The 22,673-nt window shown below is 42.2% G+C and overlaps 1 protein-coding gene across 5 annotated transcripts in view; it reads right to left on the bottom strand.

Annotated features, from left to right (window-relative positions):
- The window catches only part of SASH1 (SAM and SH3 domain containing 1), a 346,563-nt gene that overhangs the window by 36,727 nt on the left and 287,163 nt on the right, over positions 1-22,673 (bottom strand). For 3 of the 5 annotated variants that reach the window (XM_018053320.1, XM_018053321.1, XM_018053322.1), the window contains exon 9: positions 1,346-1,478. In XM_018053320.1, coding sequence (XP_017908809.1) covers positions 1,346-1,478 — 133 coding nt within the window. Of the gene's footprint in view, positions 1-1,345; positions 1,479-1,620; positions 2,040-6,488; positions 6,868-22,673 lie in introns of those variants that run through there. The other 2 variants (XM_018053323.1, XM_018053324.1) reach the window with 2 other exon arrangements.

The following is a 22,673-nucleotide window of genomic DNA, read 5'->3' as shown; positions in this document are numbered from 1 at the left end:
TGTTCCTACTTAATATTACCAAACGACACTGTGTGTGATTTCAGTAGACCTGCCACGGGAGTGGAAGTCAGACTGTGTGTTCTGTTCTGTGGAACCATGACAAACAGGCAGGTATTAAAACAGCCAAATGTAAACAGCACCGCACCTGGAATTACCATGCAACAGACACCCAGATGCAACCCTGGAATTAAACAGAACTCTAAGTGTAAGAAACTGGCCATAAAGCAGATAGTGTCTCTTTCCCTGCTTCTCTTGTCTCTTCCCCCTTTCCTTTCCATCTCCACTTTCCCATAGTAACCCCCTGGCCTTCAGTATTCCTCCAGAGGATTAAAACCAATAAATAATTACATCCAAAAAAAAAAAATGTCAAAACACCAAAAAGAGCAACAGAAACCCTCATCTACATAAAGAAAGGGGAGTTCAGTTCCCTGCAAGGTGCAATTTGATTTAGGTACAAAAAAAGAGCCTCTACAATGGCATTCTTTAAATCTACATGTTACAATTTTGAACTTCCCCACAATGTCAATGTGACATTTTAACAAGCCACGTGCTTTTAAAAAGAATAAAAAATCCTTTCTAGCATTTCTTTCAATCACTAATTGTTTCCCAAACAGGAAATCTTACTCTTTTGTAACTTTTGGGGAGACTTTTACAAGGTGCTGCAAATGCACTTTACTAACAATAAGAAAGACAGACGCGGTTGAGATTTAAACTGTCATAATTACACTTCAAAGGTTAACTATTCAATATAATAAATCTAAGTTCATGTCCCTTTTGACATTATGGCTTCATCTGATGAGTGGCTTGGCCAGGAACCTGGCTCTTAAAGCACTTAGAATGGGAGGTCCTTAAAGCCTCTTTGGAACTGAGACTTGAGATCGTTAACAGGAAGAAGAAATCATCCCTCAGAGATCTGAAATGACATTAAGTGCCTTGTTTGTTAGATGTTTGAGGTGGAGATATCTTAAATTTGGACTAAATTCACTGGGTGAGAACCATAGTCCTTTAGGAGCCGAGGCTCACGCTCAGATGTTCTAAAATAAAAGTTTATATAAAATGGTGTACGCTCCAAATGAAAGCTGGACCACATCTTGAGAAGATTTCATTGCCATACACTAGCCACGCCCCATCTTTGTAATATTTAAATAACTAAGCCTCCGGAATGCTGGAGGCCAGGATCCTACATTCCAGAAGGTACTCAGTGCTGCCTTCTTCACATGCAATCCCAAATTCCCCCTCTGCCAGCCTCAGCCAGAACCCATTTTTCCACTTTCATATTTTCTACTGAGAGACGGACCCCAGATGACTTGCTTTGGAATAAGTAGGGCAGAGTTTGCTTTGTTACCTTCTGTGCTGGGCTTTTTCATTTCTTCCACCCTGATGAGTTTCTTTCTCACTCTGCGAGTGGAGTTTACCAGCTTGTGTAACCTTTTAAACTTCACCGACTCCTCGGTCTCATCCTCCGACTGTTCTCTTGACTGGCAAAGAAACAAAGGAAAAGTTAATCAGATAATCGCTGGCCGGAGCTCTGCCTCACTGCCAGTCTTAACTCTGGCAGCTCTGCAGCTGAACTTGGGGCACCAACAAAGCCGCCCAACAGGTTCATAGAAAGACACGTACCATCATCTTAAGGTCTAATTTGGTGAATAATTAGGTCCTAGGCACCCCCACACACACCGATGGCCTGGCCTGGCCTGGGGTGCATTTGTCTCAATGAATTCCCGGTTCTCTTAGAGAGAGCTCCGGCAGGACGCTCCCCTAGGCAGGCCCTGTAATTCCAGTTACACTGCTGTGCTTTGGGCCAGCCTCTCCTCTGCCTGGCCCATCAGGGCTTGCTGTTTAACGTGGTCATCGACTACTTCTCCAAACCCAGATTCTGTTGACTTGTTCCAGTCCTCCCCGAAAATCAAAAACAGCAGGGCAGGAAAACGGAAGAAATGCAAAAAGCCATCCTCGGTCCCATTTCTGGGGACTGTCTCCCATCCCTCCTTCCGCCTCTCGCAGCTCCTTCCAAGAGTTCCCAAGGAGAGCCTGGGGAAAGAGCCTGCATTCCTCCATGAGGGACAAGGGAAAAAGCTGACCTTTTCAGCCATACAGTCCAGTCCATATTCCCCAGCATCCCATTTCAGTTCTGCAGTGATTCAAGAATGCTCAGCCCAGCTGTTTTCCCTCAAGTATCAAACATTACAGAGACGGGGGGGAAAAAAGTCTCTGCAGCAATGACCCAAGCGAAAAACAATCCTTTCCTTGTGAACAAAATGAGGCTTTCGTTTCCAAGTCAGCTCCAACATTCAACAGGCAGCTTCCTCTGTTTTATCTGTTCAAAATGTGGAAAAAGCAAAAGAAGGCTCCAAGTCAATGGACGTGCTGCCCGAGCCGGGCGCGCCGGCATCCTTGGGGGCACAGAGCCAGGCGGAAGTGCGCAGGCTCAGCACAGCCCAGGCCGCTCTGAGCCACTCCAGCTCACCCCACGCATCCTGCCAACAACCTTCCCTCGGTTTCCTCCAACCTAGCTCAATGACAGTGGGGAGAGACATGCCTCCTACCAAAACCAAACCACATTTCCGAACCCGAGTCTAATAGGGAGACCTCCCCACTTCGAAGAAATGCTCTCACGAATCCCAATTTTATAGAAACTAAATTGGGAAGCAAGAGTGAGCAGAGAACAGTTCAAGAGGAAATGAGGTAGGGATTCTAGTAATTACTTAGGCAGAAAAATAGTGTCTGCTGTGAGTCCACAAATATTTCTGTAAGCACTCTGGCCCTCTGTCAGGGATATACGACCCACTTCCTGGCCTCTGTCGTGGCCCTGGGGTTCCCAGCATTGGAGCCATTGTACTTTCTCCCTGCAAGACTATAAGTAAACCATTCACTCCTTAAAGAATAATTATTATAACCCATGAAACGGCAAGTCATCAGGAGAGGGGTATTTCTCAGACTTTCCTTCTGTGAAGTATATCAGTACCTACATCCAATTTCTCTCTTAAAAAAAAGGTCCTAGGTAAAATATTGCATACACATTTCAGAATTAAAGTTAACTGCTGGTAATGAAGAGCAGAAATTAGGCCCCCAGATAATCGTGGAAGGAGGATACATTGCATGCTGGCCATCATGCTTAATGCATTTGGTCTAAAACTTAAAAGGTAACACATTAAAATAATAACTACAGCTTCTACTATATATTTGTCTGACTGGAACTTTACTTTTTCTTGCATGACTTGCTGGTGTATGATGGGACAGTCAGACTGGTCAACCAGAGGAATGAGAACTTGGTTAACCCCTCATTCTGGGTAATCAGCACCTGAACAAAACCACAGTGCATGGAATTACACATAAACACTGAAAAACATTCTGCCTCCTTGATGATGTCTCTCAAAACCCAAGTACTTCTAATAGAAGAAGAGTCAACATTTGACCACGGAAAGTTTCTGTACCTACAAATCTAGACTGTCTATAACCCTCACATTAAAAATTCTGAAGTCACGTGGAAATGAAATAAGCATATGTGTGTGTGCATGCTAAGTTGGCTTCAGTCGTGTCCAACTCTTGCGACCCTATGGACTGTAGTCTGCCAGGCTCCTCTATCCATGGGATATGGACTGTAGCCTGCCAGGCTCCTCTGTCCAAGGGATTCTCCAGGCAAGGATACTGGAGTGGGTTGCCATGCCCTCCTCCAGGGGATCTTCCCAACCCAGGGATCGAACCAACGTCTCTTACATCTCCTGCATCGGCAGGCAGGTTCTTTACCACTAGCACCACCTGGGAAGCCCCGAAATAAGCACAGGTTGTTCATAAGCAAGATTCAGGAAGTTACATTGTAGAATGAATATCACTCATACGTAGCTTGGGGTTGCTGATGGCAGTGTGCATGGGTGTGTGTAGGCGTGGGAAGGGGAGTAAAAAGAGAAAGAGGATCTGGAAAGGGACAATACAAAAATCTTGAGTCATAAAGATACAAATCACTTGTAGGAAACACACTAACGGAAGGAAATTTTCAGGAAGAAATCCAAATAGTTAAACCAGGACAACAGATTTAAAGGCAATGACACCTCCCCATCCCCACCAGCTCTACTTTCCTCTTCTCAAATTCACTGGGGTGAAAAAGAACATATTGCAGGTACTTATTTCATTACTTTCACATGTTCCATCTATTTTTTGAGAAAGAACTCTTCAGAATTTTGAATTATTTTTTTATTTTTCTTGAAAAAAATTAAAAGTTTGGAGGCATTTGCCACTGACAAATCACAAATCATGGCAACCAATAACTTTCTTTGCAGTAGCATGTTTGGGGATACTAGACAAGATAGACGACACAGCACTATATGAAGAGAAATGTAGGATAAAATCAGCCATTCAAGAAATATATGTATATCTTATTATTATCATTTTTAAAATAGAAAATCTCCTCTTTGTGAGCCCAGAAGTCACTGGAGGTAAACAGTATATCCCAAGGATGCTTTTTATTGAGAGAGGTGTTGACTTCTCACTTCCTCCTGGGTCCAGAGGAAGAAGAGTTGTGAAATATTTGCCTTAAAAAAATCCTCTCCAGCTGTTTCAACATAAAGACTCTGTAAATGGCATGCATTTTTCTTTTAAACTAGGCAGTAAAGCTTCAATTCCTCATTTCATGTTTCTCCTTTTAAATATGCACGTGCCACTTCTGAAATGCTGGAAAAAAGAGACTTGTCTTTTTATTCAGAAAATACACCCCCAGAAATGTACGTGCGAGATGGGGGTGTGAGAATCTCTTTTAAGTTTTTTAAAATTAAGAAATAGATATGTGTATGTAAAGGAAATCCTCATACTTAGAGGAACTTTGTAGAAAATGAAGGAAATCTGCATTGAATATAAAATGAATGACTGATTCCAAGAAACAGACTCAACGCTATTATAAAACCAGGCTTTAAATAAACTAAAGAGAAAAAAAATAACAGTATATGTTTATACACATTCAAACACAAGATGGTATCGCCTACCCTCCCTGTCTTGGCCCAGGTCAGAGTACTAAAATAAACCTTAATTTGACCAGATTCTAAATTAGAAGGTGGAAACTCAATCATCTGTATACAACCCTTCACCTCTAAACCTTTAGTAGAAAAGGCAATAGATTTATCCCACCAGAGGATGTGGAAAAGTGGATTTACAATATTGTAAATAGAAACATTTGATTTCCAACCTCCGTCTTGCAGATTTTTCCACCAGAAAGCCCATATGGCTCAACTTTTAATTACTTTGGCTAATGCTATATGTAGTAATTCTGTGGTGAATGCTTAAGTGTTTCATTTCTGGTTTCCATGGCAACATTACATCAGATTGCAGACAGCTGGCTCCACAGTTTTAAACCATAACAAATTGACCAAGCCAAGGCACAAAACTATAGCTGCTTTAAAGAGAGAGTACACCATTCTCCCGCCAGGGTGCTGAATGAGGAGACTATGGGGCCCGTTTGGCTTGCAACAGAGGGTGGAGCCTCCCTCTTTCTCAGCTTCTTTTGGAATATGTGTATCCTTGACACATGTGCAATGTTCTAATGGGAAAGACACGGAGCCAGCGCAGAGAACTTTTTATAACACAGCTACATTAAGGATAATCAGAAAAAAAGGGAACACAATTAATAGCATCTGTAAATACAAAAATGCGTGTGCTGGAGCAAACTGAAAGCATGGCCTTACTGATCAAACTGAAGCCTGTCACTGCAGGTCGTAACAGATGCTTCACTTGCCCCTGACCTTGTAACGAACAGTTCTCGCAAACGGTGATGCACTAGAACAAACGCTTTCCAAAAGCTGCGTGGCAGAGTCCTGCAGGCAAAGCAGTAACCTCTTGTAATAAAGACTAATCTGAACTTGCACGGAGCAACTAGAACCCTTTGGGGGACCGCTGGAGACCTTGCTGAGCACAGGATTACAACTGCGCCTTCTGCAGAAACACACTCACTCAGCTTGCTTCCCCAGCTCCAAACATGTCCCGACTAAGTCAACGTATCTCCCCCGGAGCCACGCAGGGAACATTACTTTTATGCACTCCTGAAAAGTATTCTGAAATTGGCAAGGTATTCGCCTGTGAAATTCACACGATGTCACTGGTACTAAACCTTCATGTTAGGAGAAGGAAACCGATCTTCTTTAGGAGAAAAGCCGTTTGCAACACTGCCCGAAGCCAAGTCTTCCGCGTGAAAAGCCTCCGCGAGTGGCAACTAAGCTCCCAACCCATGTACACCCAACCCCTCGTATCCTGCTTTATTCTCAATAATAATCACTCCTCTCCCCCCAAAACCTATGCCTTAGTCTTGAATGAGCAAGCTAGGAAAGAATGCTCTGGGTTACAAGGTAGGGAAGTAAGTAAGGGACTAGAAGGAAGAATCAAGAGGAACTTGATCAGGAAAGGGGGAAGCACCATAGTCAGGAATAATAAGAAAAGCTTTTACTTGAAGTGACAGAAGTACAGGTCCCCCACCCCTCGGCATGAAATGAGTCCAGCAAACTTACCGGCTTCGGCATTGAGCAGGCCTCGGGGGTGATGCTGAGCGTGTCCGGGACCCCCACCCCCTCCCCTCTCAGAGCGCGTCTTCACTCCCGCTCGACCCCTCCGTAATCGCAAAGTGATGGTGAGGCTCTCCCGGACCATGCTCCCTGGGAGTTACATGATAGGGCAGGCTCCGCGGGACAGCTTACGATCCGAAGAAAGTGAAGACACTGGTTTCAATTAGCCGCTTGCTGCCTGCTGACTGATCTCCCAGTTCCTCGCTCACTGCATAACTTGTAAGAAAGGCATAAGTCATCAGCTCTAAGCAAATCTCCTATTCACCACAAGGAAAAAAGGGAGTGTTGTACGTGGCAAACAATCCCTGTTTTCACTGACGAAGGCTCCCTGACCTCCCGCTGGCCTCCAGTTCCTTAATTACTGTCTATGGAATTCCAGAGAAAGAAAAAAAAAAAAAAGAACGCGAGAATCTGAGCAAGTCCGGGACAAGGACTCACCCTCAAAAGTGACTGAACTGAAAAAAGATCTCTTTTGCAGATAAGTCTTCTCAACACCCCCTGAAGGGAGCAGTCGCAATTGAAAATAGACACCTTCCAAAGGCTATTTTTGAAACTCCTGAATTAAAACTTATGATTGTGGTTTTTCTCCTAAAGTTGTCACTTTCTGTCTCTCTCCCTGCTTTTTATTCTTTCCGGTTTAGCCACTAGAGTAAATGCAGGACGTTTCTCCTTCACTGATGCTTCTAAAACTGTCTTACCTGTTTCAATGATCAGTTGTTTCAGAGCAGCTGAGTTCTCTTGGATTCTAAAATTTGAGCATGGGGATTCTGTCAAAAGATGGTCATTTAATTTTCTCAGGGCTGTCTAGGGAGCGACATCACATGCTGCTACTTAAACAGAACATCATTTCAAAAGGCAGGACTGAAAACCCCTACAAAGAATCCAAGACATGGGTTGCAGGCCATGTCTATTTTCAGGGTTAAATTCACTCAGTTGGGGAAGTCATGTATTCCCACTGCAGTTTGAGCTGCTCACTCCTCGGTGCCTCTCCCACCGTGCAGATCTGTATTTACACTATTCAAGGGCCGCCCCCCGCTCTTTTTGGGTCATCACATAGCAGAGATCCCAGGGGGGTACCACTGACCACCAGAGCTCCTTTTCCTGGGCACCTTTCCTGTTCTCCTTCCTTGGATGCCTTGGGCTTCTCTAACTCTGCATGAGGATTTCCCAGGTGGCGCTAGTGGTAAAGAACCTGTCTGCCAATGCAGGAGACATAAGAGACTCGGGTTCGATCCCTGGGTGAAGAAGATCCCCTGAAGGAGGGTATGGCAACCCACTCCAGGATGCTTGCCTGGAGAATCCCATGGTCAGAGAAGCCTGGTGGGCTACAGTCCATAGGGCCACAAACAGTCGGACATGACTGAAGCAACTTAGCACACACACGTGTACTCTTCACGAAACTCCCTTTCCCTGAATTTTTCTGCCCTCCAAAAGTGTCTCCTCTCATCATTTATGGAACTTTCTTCCCTAGGCTACCTCTTCCAAATTTCACAAAGCCGTTTCCCTGACGCCCTCTCTGGTTTCACATATGCCCCCTTCCCAGCACCATCTGGAAAGCCCCATGTGTACCACAAATGGTGACAGGTGCTTTCCCAATGTCAGACTTCAAACACCTGGATTTATCAAACACTTGCATTCCCAGGCTCTGGGCTAAGGATCTGCACGCATGACCTGGTCTCCCAGATGGTAAATGGCAGCGGACGACTGGGATGCTTCATGGCTTCCCTCCGCACCACCCTAACTCTACCCGGGCTTTCTTCACCCAAGACTGACAACCACACCGCATGCATTATCGTGCTTAGAATTCCTTAAGGCTGTCAGTAGACATCTCACTTGAATTTCTCTGTCATTTCATGAAAACTAAGAAAATGTGTACGCCCCAAAGATGGTGGGGAAATACTCCTCGACGTTGGAGCTAGAACAGCCTGGGATTAATTTCCAAGTCCTCCAGCAAATCCCTCTACTTCTATGGGGTTTGGTGTACCTCCACGTACATTTGGTCTAATAACATTTGTCTTAAAGTGCTGCTGTTTTTACAAATGGTGTACATAACTGCATACAATTGACCACTGGAGCTCGGTAATAAGTGCTTCTTACAGCTGCAGTCTCTCTATTGCTGATCGGAATTCAAACAAGACCTATTTTAATTCTTACAAACTGCTGTTTTAGGTGCCCATGTAGATAAGCAAAAGCAAGGCAAACACATGAAAGCAAGTGATGATGGACAACGTTTGAGGCTGAGTCTGAGCAGCATGTTGAGATGCACAGATGATTCTGAGTGGCACTCGGAGCCAGAAAACAGAAGTCCCACAGACACAGGGTGCGGTCCCCTTTAAGCCACTTGTGAACTATCATTTGTAAAACAGGCAGTGGCAAGCCTCCTGGGGTTCCTGAGAAGATGAAGGGAGACCTTGACTGGGAGGGGAGCCCGTTAGGTTGCAAAGCCTCTACCATGTAAGACCACAGGTGCCAGGCATTGATGAGCCAGGTTCTGGGAGGCAGCTGAAAGATAGGACCTATCTCCTATTTGTCCTCACAGTGGTCTCCTACTCCTTACTCACCCTTTTTAATGGCGACAGGAGAAGTCAGGTATTTATGGAGACACTTCATGTGGAAAGCCACGTATGCAGGGTGCATATGGTGGGCCTTTGGCAGATGCACAATTTGAAGAAGTTGAGACTCTCCAGCCCCGTAGCTCCTAGCCCTTGCTCTGTATTAGAGGAAATCTCAGGATATTTGAAAAACTAGGCTGAGCCAGGCCACCCTTGGGAAGTTTCTTGGTGGAAGCAAGAAGGAAACAGGCAGATTCACTTCACGAAGGAGGAGCATCGCTGGTCTTGCTCGCTGGGTAGTGGACTTGAACTCACCCAGTACACAAGAGGTGTGCAAATTTGCAGAGGACAGATTTGAGCATCTGACTCCCACCCTAAGGGAATGCTCTTTAGGTCCCCAGAGCAAAGTTCAAAGGCCATATTGTGAAATGTAGGCCTGCATGGTTAGAGCTCTCATCTCCAGCTTCTGTGTATGCTGTGCTCAGCTATGTGGATACTATGTGGGAACAGCCACTCACAGCACCTGGTTCTTATCCTCCGACTTCCTCACAGCACCTCAGGCACCCCATCTCTCATGTGCCTGCACACCTCTGCACTTGCAGGTTCCTTTCTGGGATGATCTCTGCCTGCCCCATCTACTTCCCTAGCTCCTGCTCATCCTTCAAGATTTAGTTCATGTGTCACCTCCTCTGGAAAGCCTTCCTGGCCTTCTTCCTCATCTCCCTTCTGCCAGCTGGTTGCACAGAAGCCAACAGAGTATCTTGGGACTGAGCTCAGTATGTTATCACACTATTATTAGCCCTTCACTAAACTTCAAGAAGACAAAGAGCACTGTCATTTCCATTTCTCTGTCTGTATTTCAGCAACATTTACTGTTTACCCTGTTAACACACGATCTATTTTTCATTAGAAATTTTGGAAGATATAGATAGAGGAAAAAAGAAAATGCTTATATTTTCCTGATCAGAAATATCAGTAACATTTTGGCTTATTTCTTCATGTGCACGTGCATATGCACACACACACACACAATATACCTCTGTTACTTTTTAAAAAATAAACAAAAAGAATGACCTTGTGATCTTTTTTTTTTTTTTTAAGGAGTGAAGATTAATTCAAGTGAATTTATTCTGGCACAGAATTTTTTTTTTTTTAATCCTAGATCTACAGCTGCTTCAACATTTTTTTTTTTTTTCAAATTTTTGTTCTTTATTCCATTATTTTGACCTTGTGATCTTTAGCGACTCCAGCCCCCACAGTCACAGTCACTATCAAGGTCCCCAAAGCCGCCCTCACATGAACACAGGTGTAAACAGAAACAAAGTGCCCACTGATAATTGTGACCCTCTTTGAGAGGCATTGTTGTGCTCAAGGTTTCCTTCGGAGAAACACTGGGGTTCTCAATGTATACTGCTCAAACTGTTTTATAACCTGTTTTTAAAAATTAATATGTTTTGAACGTCTGCCGACATCAACAAATACTTAGCAAATAAAACACAGCACTGCATTAATGATTCAATGGTATTCAGTCATAGATACGTACTATAATTTACTTAAATAATGCTCTCAGTCACTGGAACATTTGCACGTTTCTAATTTTTCAGCATTATAAAAATACTCTGATGAACACTGTGTCATAAAATTTTCAATGTGTCTAGTACATCTTTTTTTTAGAATAAGTGATTAGATTGTTGAATTGATGGGTGAAGAATGGGCATATTGCTAAATCTTTTGATACGTATTAATTTGCTCATAAGAAACATTTTATTGTTTTAAATTCTCACAAGGAGTATAAAAAGAATACCTATTTCTGCACACAACTGCCAACATTGAACATCACGATATTCTTTTCCATTTACAATAAATAGATATTTCCTGATTGGAATCAATGAATGGATGCGCTGATTCAAATCATTAGGAAGGGAAAAGAATCAAAAGTACATGAGTAAGCTGGCTTGACCTGGACTTACAAAGGTTATACTCTAGAAGTCTGGGGGTAGGAAGGTCCCAAGAGAAACAGGGGTTCAGAAATGGGTGAACTCACTTCTGGTTGGGGAAACTGAGACATGCTTCAGTGAGGGGACAGGCACTCGCCAAGGCTTTGGGCACATTTCCAAGTTCCTGTATGAGCCTAAAAGTCTGCTGTTTACATGGCTCCCACTGACCTCACACGCCTGCCCATCTGGACAGTCAAAGAAGAGCTCAGCTGATGCTGCTCACTTTATAAACAGCATGTGACACCGATCAACAACAGCTTCACGGCTCTCCTCTTCTCCAAGCTTGATTTCATAATCCCTCCAACATGCCTGATCTCCCTCCACCGGTCCAAGGAGTGATGCATTTGAGGTCACTCCCTACCTTAGGGGCAGTATACCGGCTCTGGCTGGGACTTTCATATCAGCATTACCAGTCATCATCGTCCGGCCATGGCGGGGGCCTTCTGGTCACAGCCATCCAGTTAATGTGCTATTCTTTATGTTTACACAAAAATTCGTTTCACTTTTTGAAGAAGTTAGAATTACTTTCAAAAGTGTTTATGAGTTGTCAGAGTAACTATATAAAATATGAAACACATTGTGGGGGGTTTTTCCCCCCTTATTTCACAAAGGAGTCAGGGGAGGACTCATCTATTTAGCAAGAAATATTTTGTTCATTAGCTGGTGACATCATTGTCCTCTGAAATGAAGAGATTTTAGTCAGCATATGGAAAAAAAGATGAAATTCCATTCTTCTCCCAGAGGTGCAGTGTAACACTGAAATAATCTCTCTGGCAGCTTCAAAATTAACTAGTTGTCGCCAGATTTGAAGGCGGAGGAGAAGGAGGCAGAGGAGGAGAAGATAATTACATGATACTCGTATTTGTATAAAGTATGTGAGAATTTGAGGTAATGTTACCATCCCCTAGAGGCAAAGGCTTGTCAGCACTTAATTCATTGAAAGAAACTCTTGAAAAATGAACTATAAAGCCAAAGGAACAACGAAGGGATACTACAATCCCCAATAAACTCTCTTCTTTTGCTTAAAATTCACAAACTCTGAATTGCTTTTAGTTACCCCCAAATAATGCTGCTACTTTTACTGTAAGGAAGGAAGAAAATATAAGACCTCAGGAATCTTACAGTCAAGTCTAGGGAGATTTCAGTAACAAGTAAGCTCACCCATCACGATTCTGCAAGTTTCCATGGAGCAGAGAAAATGCCTTTCCTTCTCGTGAAAGGAGTTGGGGGAAGAGAGATGTTAAGTGATGGAAAAGGAACCGACTTCCCCTTCATTCTGTAAATCTTTGGAAGATTTGACTGCTTGAGATTATGTCACCCTGCCCACAGGTCAGAGACCCCTGCTGGTCATACAAAATAGGGAAGTTGAGATGAAAAAGTTATGGAAAAGTAGGCAACGGTTCTATAGATCTCTCTGTAAAGAATGGGGGAGTGTTACCCAAAACACACCCATGGTCTCAGGCACACTGAAGACTAAAGCCAAACACCAAACCCACTCATTCCCAAGAGCCTTCAATTCTCACACAGCCTGTGCCATGGAAAAAGGATGATTCCGAGCAAGACTGCCAACTAGGGCAATTACATAGGCATTTGAGGCTCTAGTTTCTAGAGCTGATGGAAGTTTTCATCCCAGAAGCGGTATAAGTCTCCCAAGGGACTGGGTGGTGTTTGCAAAGTCACATTGCTTTTATGGCATCTGAGACAAACTGATTCATGGATCAGGCATGATGACTTCTTGGACAGGGCTGCTAAACAACCTTGCCTAGGCACATGACGATGTAAAAATACAGAGAACTGATGGAGCTTGCATGGCAACGGAGGGAAGGTGCAGACACCAAGTTCTTTCCTCTGACCCAAACTTAGGCCACCAATCAGCATGGGCATCTGTTGAAGATGGAGGCAGGTGGGCCAACGGTGCCTCCCAGAGTCATGATCTACGACCTTAACATACTTCTCCTTAAGTTTGTTGAATAAACAATAAGTAAATTTATTTCCAAACCGAAGAAATCTTGGCTGAATCCTTAGAAAATGAATCAGTTAGAGCTAGAAAGGTTGTTTGTGGTCATCTAACTGGCAAAACAATCAGGTCATGATGACTGCTGAAAGCTAAATCACAGAATATCCTTCCCACAAGTAACAAATGAGCAACAGCGCCCTAAAAAACACAGTTACTAAAAACTGGCAAAAATACTACACCAAGAGCATCCAAAGATATATAACCTAATATATTAAACTTCAGAACCATATGATCAAGCTAAGAAACAAATTTCTGAAGACACAGAAAAGGAAGAAGTGTGTGGCCTTCTCTATCTTCTGCTCTAGGAGCAGCAGAAACTGCTTCAGGAGAGGAATGAGTGAAAAGATGTAAAGTTAAGTGTAAAGCTGGTCTTGACTGGAATGAAGCCTCTAGAAATTCACCAGGGATGGGAGGAATGAATTAAAAGCAGGCTGACTCTGGCAGACCCATTCCCCCAACCTTGAGCAAGCAACGTGAACAGTGATGCAGAACGTTTAGCAAACTCTTAGCAGGGGGAGGTCTGAGCCCAGGTATCCCAGGGAAGACCACATTCCACCTCAGATTGGTTTTCCCCCTCCTCAGGCTCTTACATTAGGCTACAGCAACAACAGGGGCTTCCCAGGTGGCTCTAGTGGTAAAGAACCCGCCTGCCAGTGAGAAGATACAGGAGATAAGGGTTCGATCCCTGGGGCAGGAAGATTCCCTGGAGAAGGAAGTGGCAATCCACTCCAATATTCCTGCCTGGAGAATCCCACGGACAGAGAAGCCTGGCGGGCTACAGTCCATACTGTCGCAGAGTCGAACATGACTGAGTGACTTGGCACGCACACACATAGCAACAACCAACATGAATGGATCACAAAATAAAGAAAGAAAAACACTGCATCATCTGACAGTATGGCAAATGGGTCAGAAAGTGGTCCTCATTATATCAGAACAAATAGAAAATGTGACCTGAACTACCCAAGCATGATCAAAATGAAAAGAAATGCATGAAACTACCCAAACTGTAGCAGGAGGGGAAAGAGAGAGACAGAAAAGGCATGGACCAACACAGTGATTTTATCTTTGATCCCATCTCTCTATCAGAAGAAAACAAAACTCAAGGAACAGGAAGAAATCCTCAACAGTTGCTTCTCTTCATAAATAGTTTAAGAAGAATATGAATTCAATTAAATGAGGCCTCAAGGACAAGATGAAAAACATAACAATATAAATTTTAAAACTGCCATCATATATGGAAGCAACCTAAATGTCCATTGACAGAGGAACAGATAAAGATATGGCATATATGTACGTATGTACGTACATGTGTGTGTACACACACACACACACACACACACACACACACAATGGAATACTACGCAGTCATAAAAAGAATGAAATAATGCCATTTGCAGCAACACAGATGGGTGTAGAGATTATTATACTGAGCGAAGTAAATCAGAAAAAAGACAAATATCGTATGGTATCACTTATATGTAGAATCTAAAAAAGATACAAATGAACTTATTTATAAAATAGAAATAGACTCATAAACATAGAAAATAAACATTGTTACCAAAGGAAAAAGAGGTGAGGAAATAAATTAAGAATTTGAGATTGACATATACACACTAGTATGTATAAAACAGATAAACCACAAGGACCTACTATATAGCACAGGTAACTATATTGTAATCTATATTGCAAGATCTTGTAATAACCTATACTGGAAAAGAATCTGAAGAGGAATACATGAGTAAACTGCAATCACTTTGTTGTACACCTAAAACTACCATAGTGTTGTAAATTAACTACACTTCAATTTAAAAAAATTGCAATCATAAGGAAATGCGGACCAAACAACCTATCACAGAACCAATCTGTAAATATTAATAAGAATGAGCAAAGAATAGAATCAATACCGTGGAAGTAAAAATATCGATAGTGAGGAAAATGTGTATTATTTTAGAGGTGTCTCATGGTAAAGAATCTGCCTGCCAATGCAGGAGATGAGGGTTTGATCCCTGGGTTGAGAAGATCCCCTGGAGAAGGAAATAGCAACCATTTCCAGTATTCTTGCCTGGGAAATCCCATGGAAAGACAAGCCTGGCATGCCTCAGCCTGCAAGATTGCAAAAGAGTTGGATACGACTTAACAACTAAACAATCAAATCAAATTATTTTAATCCATTTTCTGATATGATCCAAGTGTGAAGATTTACCCACCTATTTACCTAAGCCCAGGGCTTCCCTGGTAGCTCAGCTATTCACCTGCAATGCAGGGGACCCCGGTTCAATCCCTGGGTTGGGAAGATCCCTTGGAGAAGGGAAGAGATATCCACTCCAGTAATTCTGGCCTGGAGAATTCCATGGACAGAGGAGCTTGGTAGGCTACAGTCCACGGGGTTGCAAAGGGTCAGACATGACCGAGTGACTTTCACTCACTCACCTAAGCCCACTGGCCTTGCTGCTCCCTCTACCTGACACAGTTCTCTTCCTTCTCCTGGTGAGCTACTGCTTAGTTTCAATCATCTTTTCTGGGCTTTCTACACTCCCCTCACTGAGGACTAATGGACTTTCTGTGTGCACGTCACACGCTCAGTAGAAATATTCCAATTAAGCCCTCAATCATGCTGTCCACTTCTGTCTCTTCTTCTCAAATATAAACCCCTGTGGATAGGGACTAGCCTGTCATAGGTATTCAATAATGTTTGCACAAAGATTGAGTGAAAGAATGTTCAAGATGGCATTCTTTCATCTACATTCTTTCATCTGGGTCAAAAGCACAGGACAAGAAGCGTCCTTGTAGGAACTAATTATGCAATGCTATTAGAATTATACTAGTTATAGTACAGTCAACAAGGTATGACAGAAAGTGTAGTACAAAGAGAAACAGGGGCAGAGAAGAGGATAAAGGGATATTTCTATAGAAATCATTTTGTGATTGGGATTTGAATTAGAATTTGGTTGTGTTAAAATACTGCTTTCCAAATGAATCCCCTTGGTGACTGACTATAGTTCTAAGAGCTTTGATAAAATGGGTAACTGTTAACTTATAGTTCAAATGAACTCTGAACAAGTGATGGGCAGCCTGTGACTTTAGTAAGTTGGCTTACGCTGGAAGTGGCCCTCAGTCTGAATCTGACTCATGAACCATGATAGCATTTGGGTCTCTCACCAAGCCACCCATTATCATAAGATTTGGCATCAGAGCAGAATATTTAATGAGGAATTAACATGCAATGAAACAATATCATTAAGCAAGTAATGAAAATCCTCTTACCCCAATCTCCTTGAGGTTCATCCCAAAAGCAAAATAAGAAACTGGCATTGCAAATCTAAATGCCAATCTTTAACCCATATTATATCACAAGTATCTGTATTTAGATATAATCAGCTAGCAGGGAAAATGTTGTATATCTTGTCTGGTATTTATGCATTAGGTTGGACAGATGAAACTGCCATTTTTATAGGTCAAAAGCTAATATTTCCAGTTCACATGGCTCGACCTAATAAAAGAAGTAATAAGGAATTCCCTGGCAGTCCAGTGGTTATGACTCTGCTCTCACTGCCAAGGGCCCAGGTTCATTCCCTGGTCAGGCAACTAAGATCTCATAAGCTGCACAGTGCAGCCAACATTTTTTTAAATTGAAAAAAAAAAAAAGTAAATAAAGATGAAGCTGAGGATGAAAGGAAAATCTTGAAAAAGAAAAGAGAAAACAGACCAGAATGTGCCTCCAAAGTCTTAAATTTTTAAAATGCTAACAATAGGTTACATAATCCTCAGATTACGTTGCGTCTGGATCTTTTGTCATTGTTTTTGTTCTTGCGGTCTCTGATGTGTTGAGGAGGGTCTGCTGGCAGCACCCTCAGCTCCCTGTGACCATACAGACCAGTGAAGATAGAGATGTTCCTGGTTCATTTGCCAGGGTGTTATCATTTAGTCACTCAGTCCTGTGTGACTCTTCTGTGACCCTCAAGGACTGCAGCCCACCCGGCTTCTCTGTCCATGGGATTTCCCAGGCAAGAATGCTAGAGTGGGTTGCCATGTCCTTCTCCAAGGGATCTTCCCAACCCAGGATCAAACCCACATCTCATGCATTAGTAGCCAGATTCTTTATCACTGAGCCACCAGGGAAGCCCTAGTTTGCCAGGTGCAAAGAGCCAAATTCCCAATGATTTCTGGGCCTGCGATAAGAGCAGCCCCCAACACAACAGGCTGATGAGCACACAGCCACATGCTCAGTCAGCCCATCTCACTGTCACGATACAGTCGTATATAATCTCAAAACAATTAAGCATCATTTTTCCCAGACACTAATCCTAAGGTCACGTGTGTTACTGAAATCATACCAGACCCGTTACTCAGCCCACGTACACTTATGCCTTCTGAAACAGAAAATAAACTGACTGTATGTTGGGTAAAGGCATAACCAAGTAAACACACATTATTTACATTATGCTTGTTCTGAAAACTCTAGCCATCTGCCATAATATGCAAAAGCATAAGCACTGCTACCATGTTAATGGCACGTACAAAAATAAACTTTTACGGGAACTCAAGCATTTCAAGAATGCCAGCAAATGGAAAGGCACAAGATCGTCACACAAAGTAATAGGAGCTGGCATTCACTGGGTGTTTATTTGGTGCCATTTAATACTTGAGACACCCGTGTCGGGTAGATATACTTGGCTCGGGTTTGGAGGCACAAAGAGATGAAAAATCTTGCAGAGCTAATAGGTGGCAGAGCTGGGATCTGAACCCAAAGTCTGACTCATGTCTGTGAGCTTAACCAGCCCCCTCGCCTGCCCACGCTGGGCAAATGCCTGGCCTTCCCCAGGCCAGAGCCTCCTTCCTGCCTAACTCTGTTTAAAGATGATGATCTTAAGGGCTCACAGCAAACACATGGCTCAAACTCTGGCCCTTCTCCCAGGGAGAAGGCTGGGGATAGAGGGTGGTGTGGAATAAATGACAAGAAGTCATCTAAGCCGTGGTTCTTGGTCAGCTTACGTCCAATGAGAACAAAGCTCACATTTCTCACAGAGTTTGTTACATGTCATTTCAACAGACTGATTTTATCTCTGGTCTCACCATAAACTACAGGTCTACAGAATCATTACTTCTGCTCTTCTAAAGATAATTTTAATATGTCTCTATTGTACTATCATTTCAGTTGCAAAATCACTTCTGTTAAAACTGAGGAATATTTCTTCTTCCCACCCAGCCAAATAAAAAGGAAATTTATAGAAGGTATCCATAAAAGTCTGAATAGTTATCTCAAGACCTCAAGTATGCATTAAAAGACCAGAATCAATAAAAGCTATTTAGCAAGATTTAGAAAAGTGTTAATATTTTTGTGGGGGGCGGGCATAGTGTAACACAGCATGGCATAAACATGCTGTCCCAAGGCTACAGGGTACAAAAGCCCTCTGGCAAATTAAGGCTAGGTCAAACTTTTCTTCTTTCTCCTGGTCAAATCAGAAGTCAAACAAGTTGAGTAAAGCTCTTCTGTTCAAGAAATAAAGATCCAAAGTGGACATCCAACCATCCTGTATTTAAGCCTAGCAAGTATAAGCGTCAAAGTTACAACAAGCAGAACCATTCTCTAGCCACAAATCAAAACTTAACTGCCAATTAGAATCCTTTCAAGCTAAAATCCATAAAGTTATAAAAAAACAAATCCTCTAGGAAAAGAGACGAAAAGAAAAAATATTAATACTATTAAAAGCAAACAATAACAACTAACATTTAGAAATGTAAGTTATTTTTATGCTTGGAATCTATTATTTCAAAGTAGGTAGGCTTAGTCACTAAATCGTGTTCAACTCTTGTGACCCCATAGACTGTAGCCTGCCAGGCTCCTCTGTCCATGAGATTTCCCAGGCAAAAATACTGGAGCAGGTTGCCATTTCCTTCTCCAGGGGATCTTCCCAACCCAGGGACTGAACCAGGGTCTCCTGCATTGCAGACAGATTCTTTACCACCTGAACCACCATAACTTAAGAGCAAAATGACAGTAGAAAGAAGGCCAAACGTTTTCATAAAGGTACGTTTACTGGACCTATAATGTCAACTCTAAAACTAGGTCTGTTTGAATCTTCAGTTTATGCTTTCAATAAATATTTACTCAAAGTTAGCAAAAATATGAAAATCGTATTCTTTAAAAACACTGGTACTATCTATAGGTGGGAGACAATCCTATAAACTCATCATGAATTGACATTAAAAAAAGGTCTTCTTTGGGAATCGGATTTCCCCAAACAACAAATCTATTAACACTAGTTTCTATTTTCTTTTGATACCTTTGTAACATAAAAACAAAACTAAAATTTCTGATAAATTTTAACTTGTGGACTTTCTCTAGAAGTTCACTCTCATATAAGAAACATATTCAAAATAAGAACCATTTTCATTTTATCAGTTATACTTCAGAATTTTGTTATTTAGCCCTCTTTTAAAAAATCTGGTTCCACCCAGAGTCTTAGAGTCTAAAAGGAGCACCTTGGATTTATAGAAGCCTCTTGGACAAGCAGAAGCATCATTCTTCCCATGGAGAGACACCCCAAGAGCATGACCTCTGTTCTCTGACTGCATTCTGTATTAAGTGATTAAACTGCATTCTGTATTAAGTGGCCCTTTTCTTTGACCATAACAGAAATTAAGGCATTTGCCCCTAAGAACCACTAAAAAAGTTAACTTTGCGGAATGTTCTCCTGGCTTTCAGTACATTATTTTTTAGAAAGTTCTAGACTAGACTAAAGCTAGCTACCTCTTCATGCATAACAACAGACCTGAATGTTCTGGCTGGAAGACAATGGCTGTCATTGAGGCAGGTGAAATGACGCTGAAAAATCTCAGTAAAAGCCATCTAGGGGTGAGAGCCAAGTTTATGGTTTATAATTTTAGAAAGCTCCCAAATGATTTAACAATTTTGTATCAGGCCAACACTATGGGGATATTTTAGTTGTGACCTTGAAAGTCCTTAATGAAGGAAACACTTAAAATAGTGCTTTGTAAAAAGTGAAAGAAATGACCACTTGATGTTGTGTCTCCGTTACCCGAAATCTGGACACAGTTCAGCCACATGGCTCCCCAGGTTCCGGGCAAAGCTATACTCAGAAATGGAATGAAAGGCTACGCGGAGATGCACATATGGACATAAGGTATTATTATAACACCACAGCGATAACATAGCTCTCTCCTTGCACAAGTATTTCCCAACTCTAAATTCCCCCAAATATAAAATGTTATCAATTATGAAACGATGACTTGCTTTATAAAATAACTCACTTCACAAAACATTTCACCAGAATTGCTTCATCCTCATAAGGAACTCCAACTTCAAAAAGATAATTCCAAGTTTTTCCGGAACACAGTTTATATGAAGTAAAACAATTAAACAGGACTAAAATAGATGCTTGCAATGGACTGTAAGAGCTCTGTGCTTTATTCTCCTTGCTGGTGCTTTAATATTTCTGTATACATTGTATTTTTTAAAATAAGCTGAATAGCATCATAATCAAATAATTGACAATTAGAAATTTTTTTGAAAAGAGATTTCACTGCAAGAATTTCAGGCACAGAACACCAACTCTTAGCTACCAATTTTGTAAAAACAAACACTATGATTTACTAAAATGTATGCCTTGAGTAAAAAACTTGAAATCCCAGAAAGACAGAGAGCACAAATTCCTTTAAACATTTTCTTAATCAGAAGGCAAACTGAACCTCAATGCAGAAAGCTGAAAGCTTAAAATGAGAACTCTTACAACCTTCCTCCTGCAGGAGGTAAAGGAAAACACAAGTTACTAAAATAAAATGAAAAATACTAAAATACACGTTCAGATGTTTAACAAGGGATCCCGTTAAGTTCTCAACCAGAAACTCTTTCTAAAAACTCTGACACTCACAACAGAAGTTTGTTATTAATGAATAACAGCAGAGAACAGATTCCCCTCTGGCAAAGAGAAAGCTATTTTTCACTTCCCCTGGTAACTATCTTTAGTACTTTATACTCTTGGAAACCAAGAATGTACATATGGCTTTATTGTGAAACAACATGCAATTATCGACTGCCAGTTCTGGGGGTGGGGGAACCTATGAATCAACGCAAATGAAATCTTAAAGCATGACAGGCATCAATATAGGCATTGAGGTCTGGTGACAAAGACCTTATGATCTCTGAAACTTTCATGGCCTGGGCATTCCTGACTAGGGCCAGTGAGCTATTTACATCTCAGTATAAGCCCTGGCCCTTGCACAAAAGAAAATCAAAGCCCTGAACCCAAGGCGGTTGGAATAGTACACAGTGGGAATTATCTGAAATTAATTACTCACTATCAGGCAGATGGAGCATCAGTGAGAAGCGGTATTTTGGATGGAGTTTCTTGCTGAGTCTCCAGGAAAACACAAGACAGACTAAAGTCAGGGTAAGAGGGGCGAGTGTCACACACGTCGGGATTACCATCAAGTACAAGCAAACTTCGGTGCCAGTGGTGGCTGGGTACAGACGGTAATGAACGGTGTGACTGAACACGGGTGTGGGTTGTTCACACAGGGACAGCTAGCAAAGTACGTGGGGTAGACAGCCTTTCTTCAGAAAACTCTCTCCACTGCTGAATAGACTGTCTTCATTCACCAACATCTTTCAGTAACAGAGGCCAGCCATTCTGTTTTTTTGTTTGTTTTTGGCCATGCCACAGGGCATGGGGGAATCTTAGTTCCCTGACCAGGGATGGAACGTGTGACTCCTGCATTGGGAGCCTTAAGTCTTAACCACTGGACCGCCAGGAACATCCCAGGACTGTAAGTCATTCTAGAGCTTCTGGGAAATTGTGCTGAAAGCGGAGGGAGCATATGGTATCGTTGGCCCTCTGTCCAACTGGGAAAGGCTGAGCATATTTTTGAGCCGTCTATGAAGAAACAGTTTGCTGAGGAAATGATAACTAAGTGTGTGCATGAATCTCTGGGAGCAGGAGTGAGGGGGTTTTAACTTCTGCATCCCAGGGGAAACACTACGGGGGCAGAGTCTCCCCTTTCACCTTTGCAACCTGAATCCCTAGCACAAAGTCTGGCACATAGCAAGTGCTCCACAGATATCACCGAAATGAACAAACAAATGCACTAGAGAGTACCCATTTAAGAAGTACCCATTTCATTCTGACAGCTGATATCAAGGTGATGGTTGTGATTTACCCTCTGAAAGGGGCTCAACAAACCAATACTTAATATAATGCTTCCTCAGCAACTTGTTTTATAGTAACTTTATCCTAAATGAGACAAGCCTCTCTCCTTGCCATCTAACTATGTGAGGTTCTACCACTGGCCTGTTTCTCTGAATGGATAAAGTCTTATATCCTCTCCCTTGATGCAGATGCTATTAATCAGGACAGTATCCAGTGAGACGGACACTAAAGGACCCACTATGGATGACTGGGGCTTTGTGTTCTCTCTCCTCCGAGTTGGGTCTGAATCACAGAGTCCTGAGTTATGGTATTTATTTATTCTTCATGATTCTTTGGATTCATGATTTACATTTATATTATGTTAGTCTTTAGAACTAGAGGATAAGAGACCCCAA

The sequence above is a fragment of the Capra hircus genome, chromosome 9 (genome assembly GCF_001704415.2).
Source record: "Capra hircus breed San Clemente chromosome 9, ASM170441v1, whole genome shotgun sequence".
NCBI lineage: Eukaryota > Metazoa > Chordata > Mammalia > Artiodactyla > Bovidae > Capra > Capra hircus.
The sequence above is the reverse complement of the archived record's forward strand: the minus strand, read 5'-3'. Positions and strand labels throughout refer to the sequence as shown.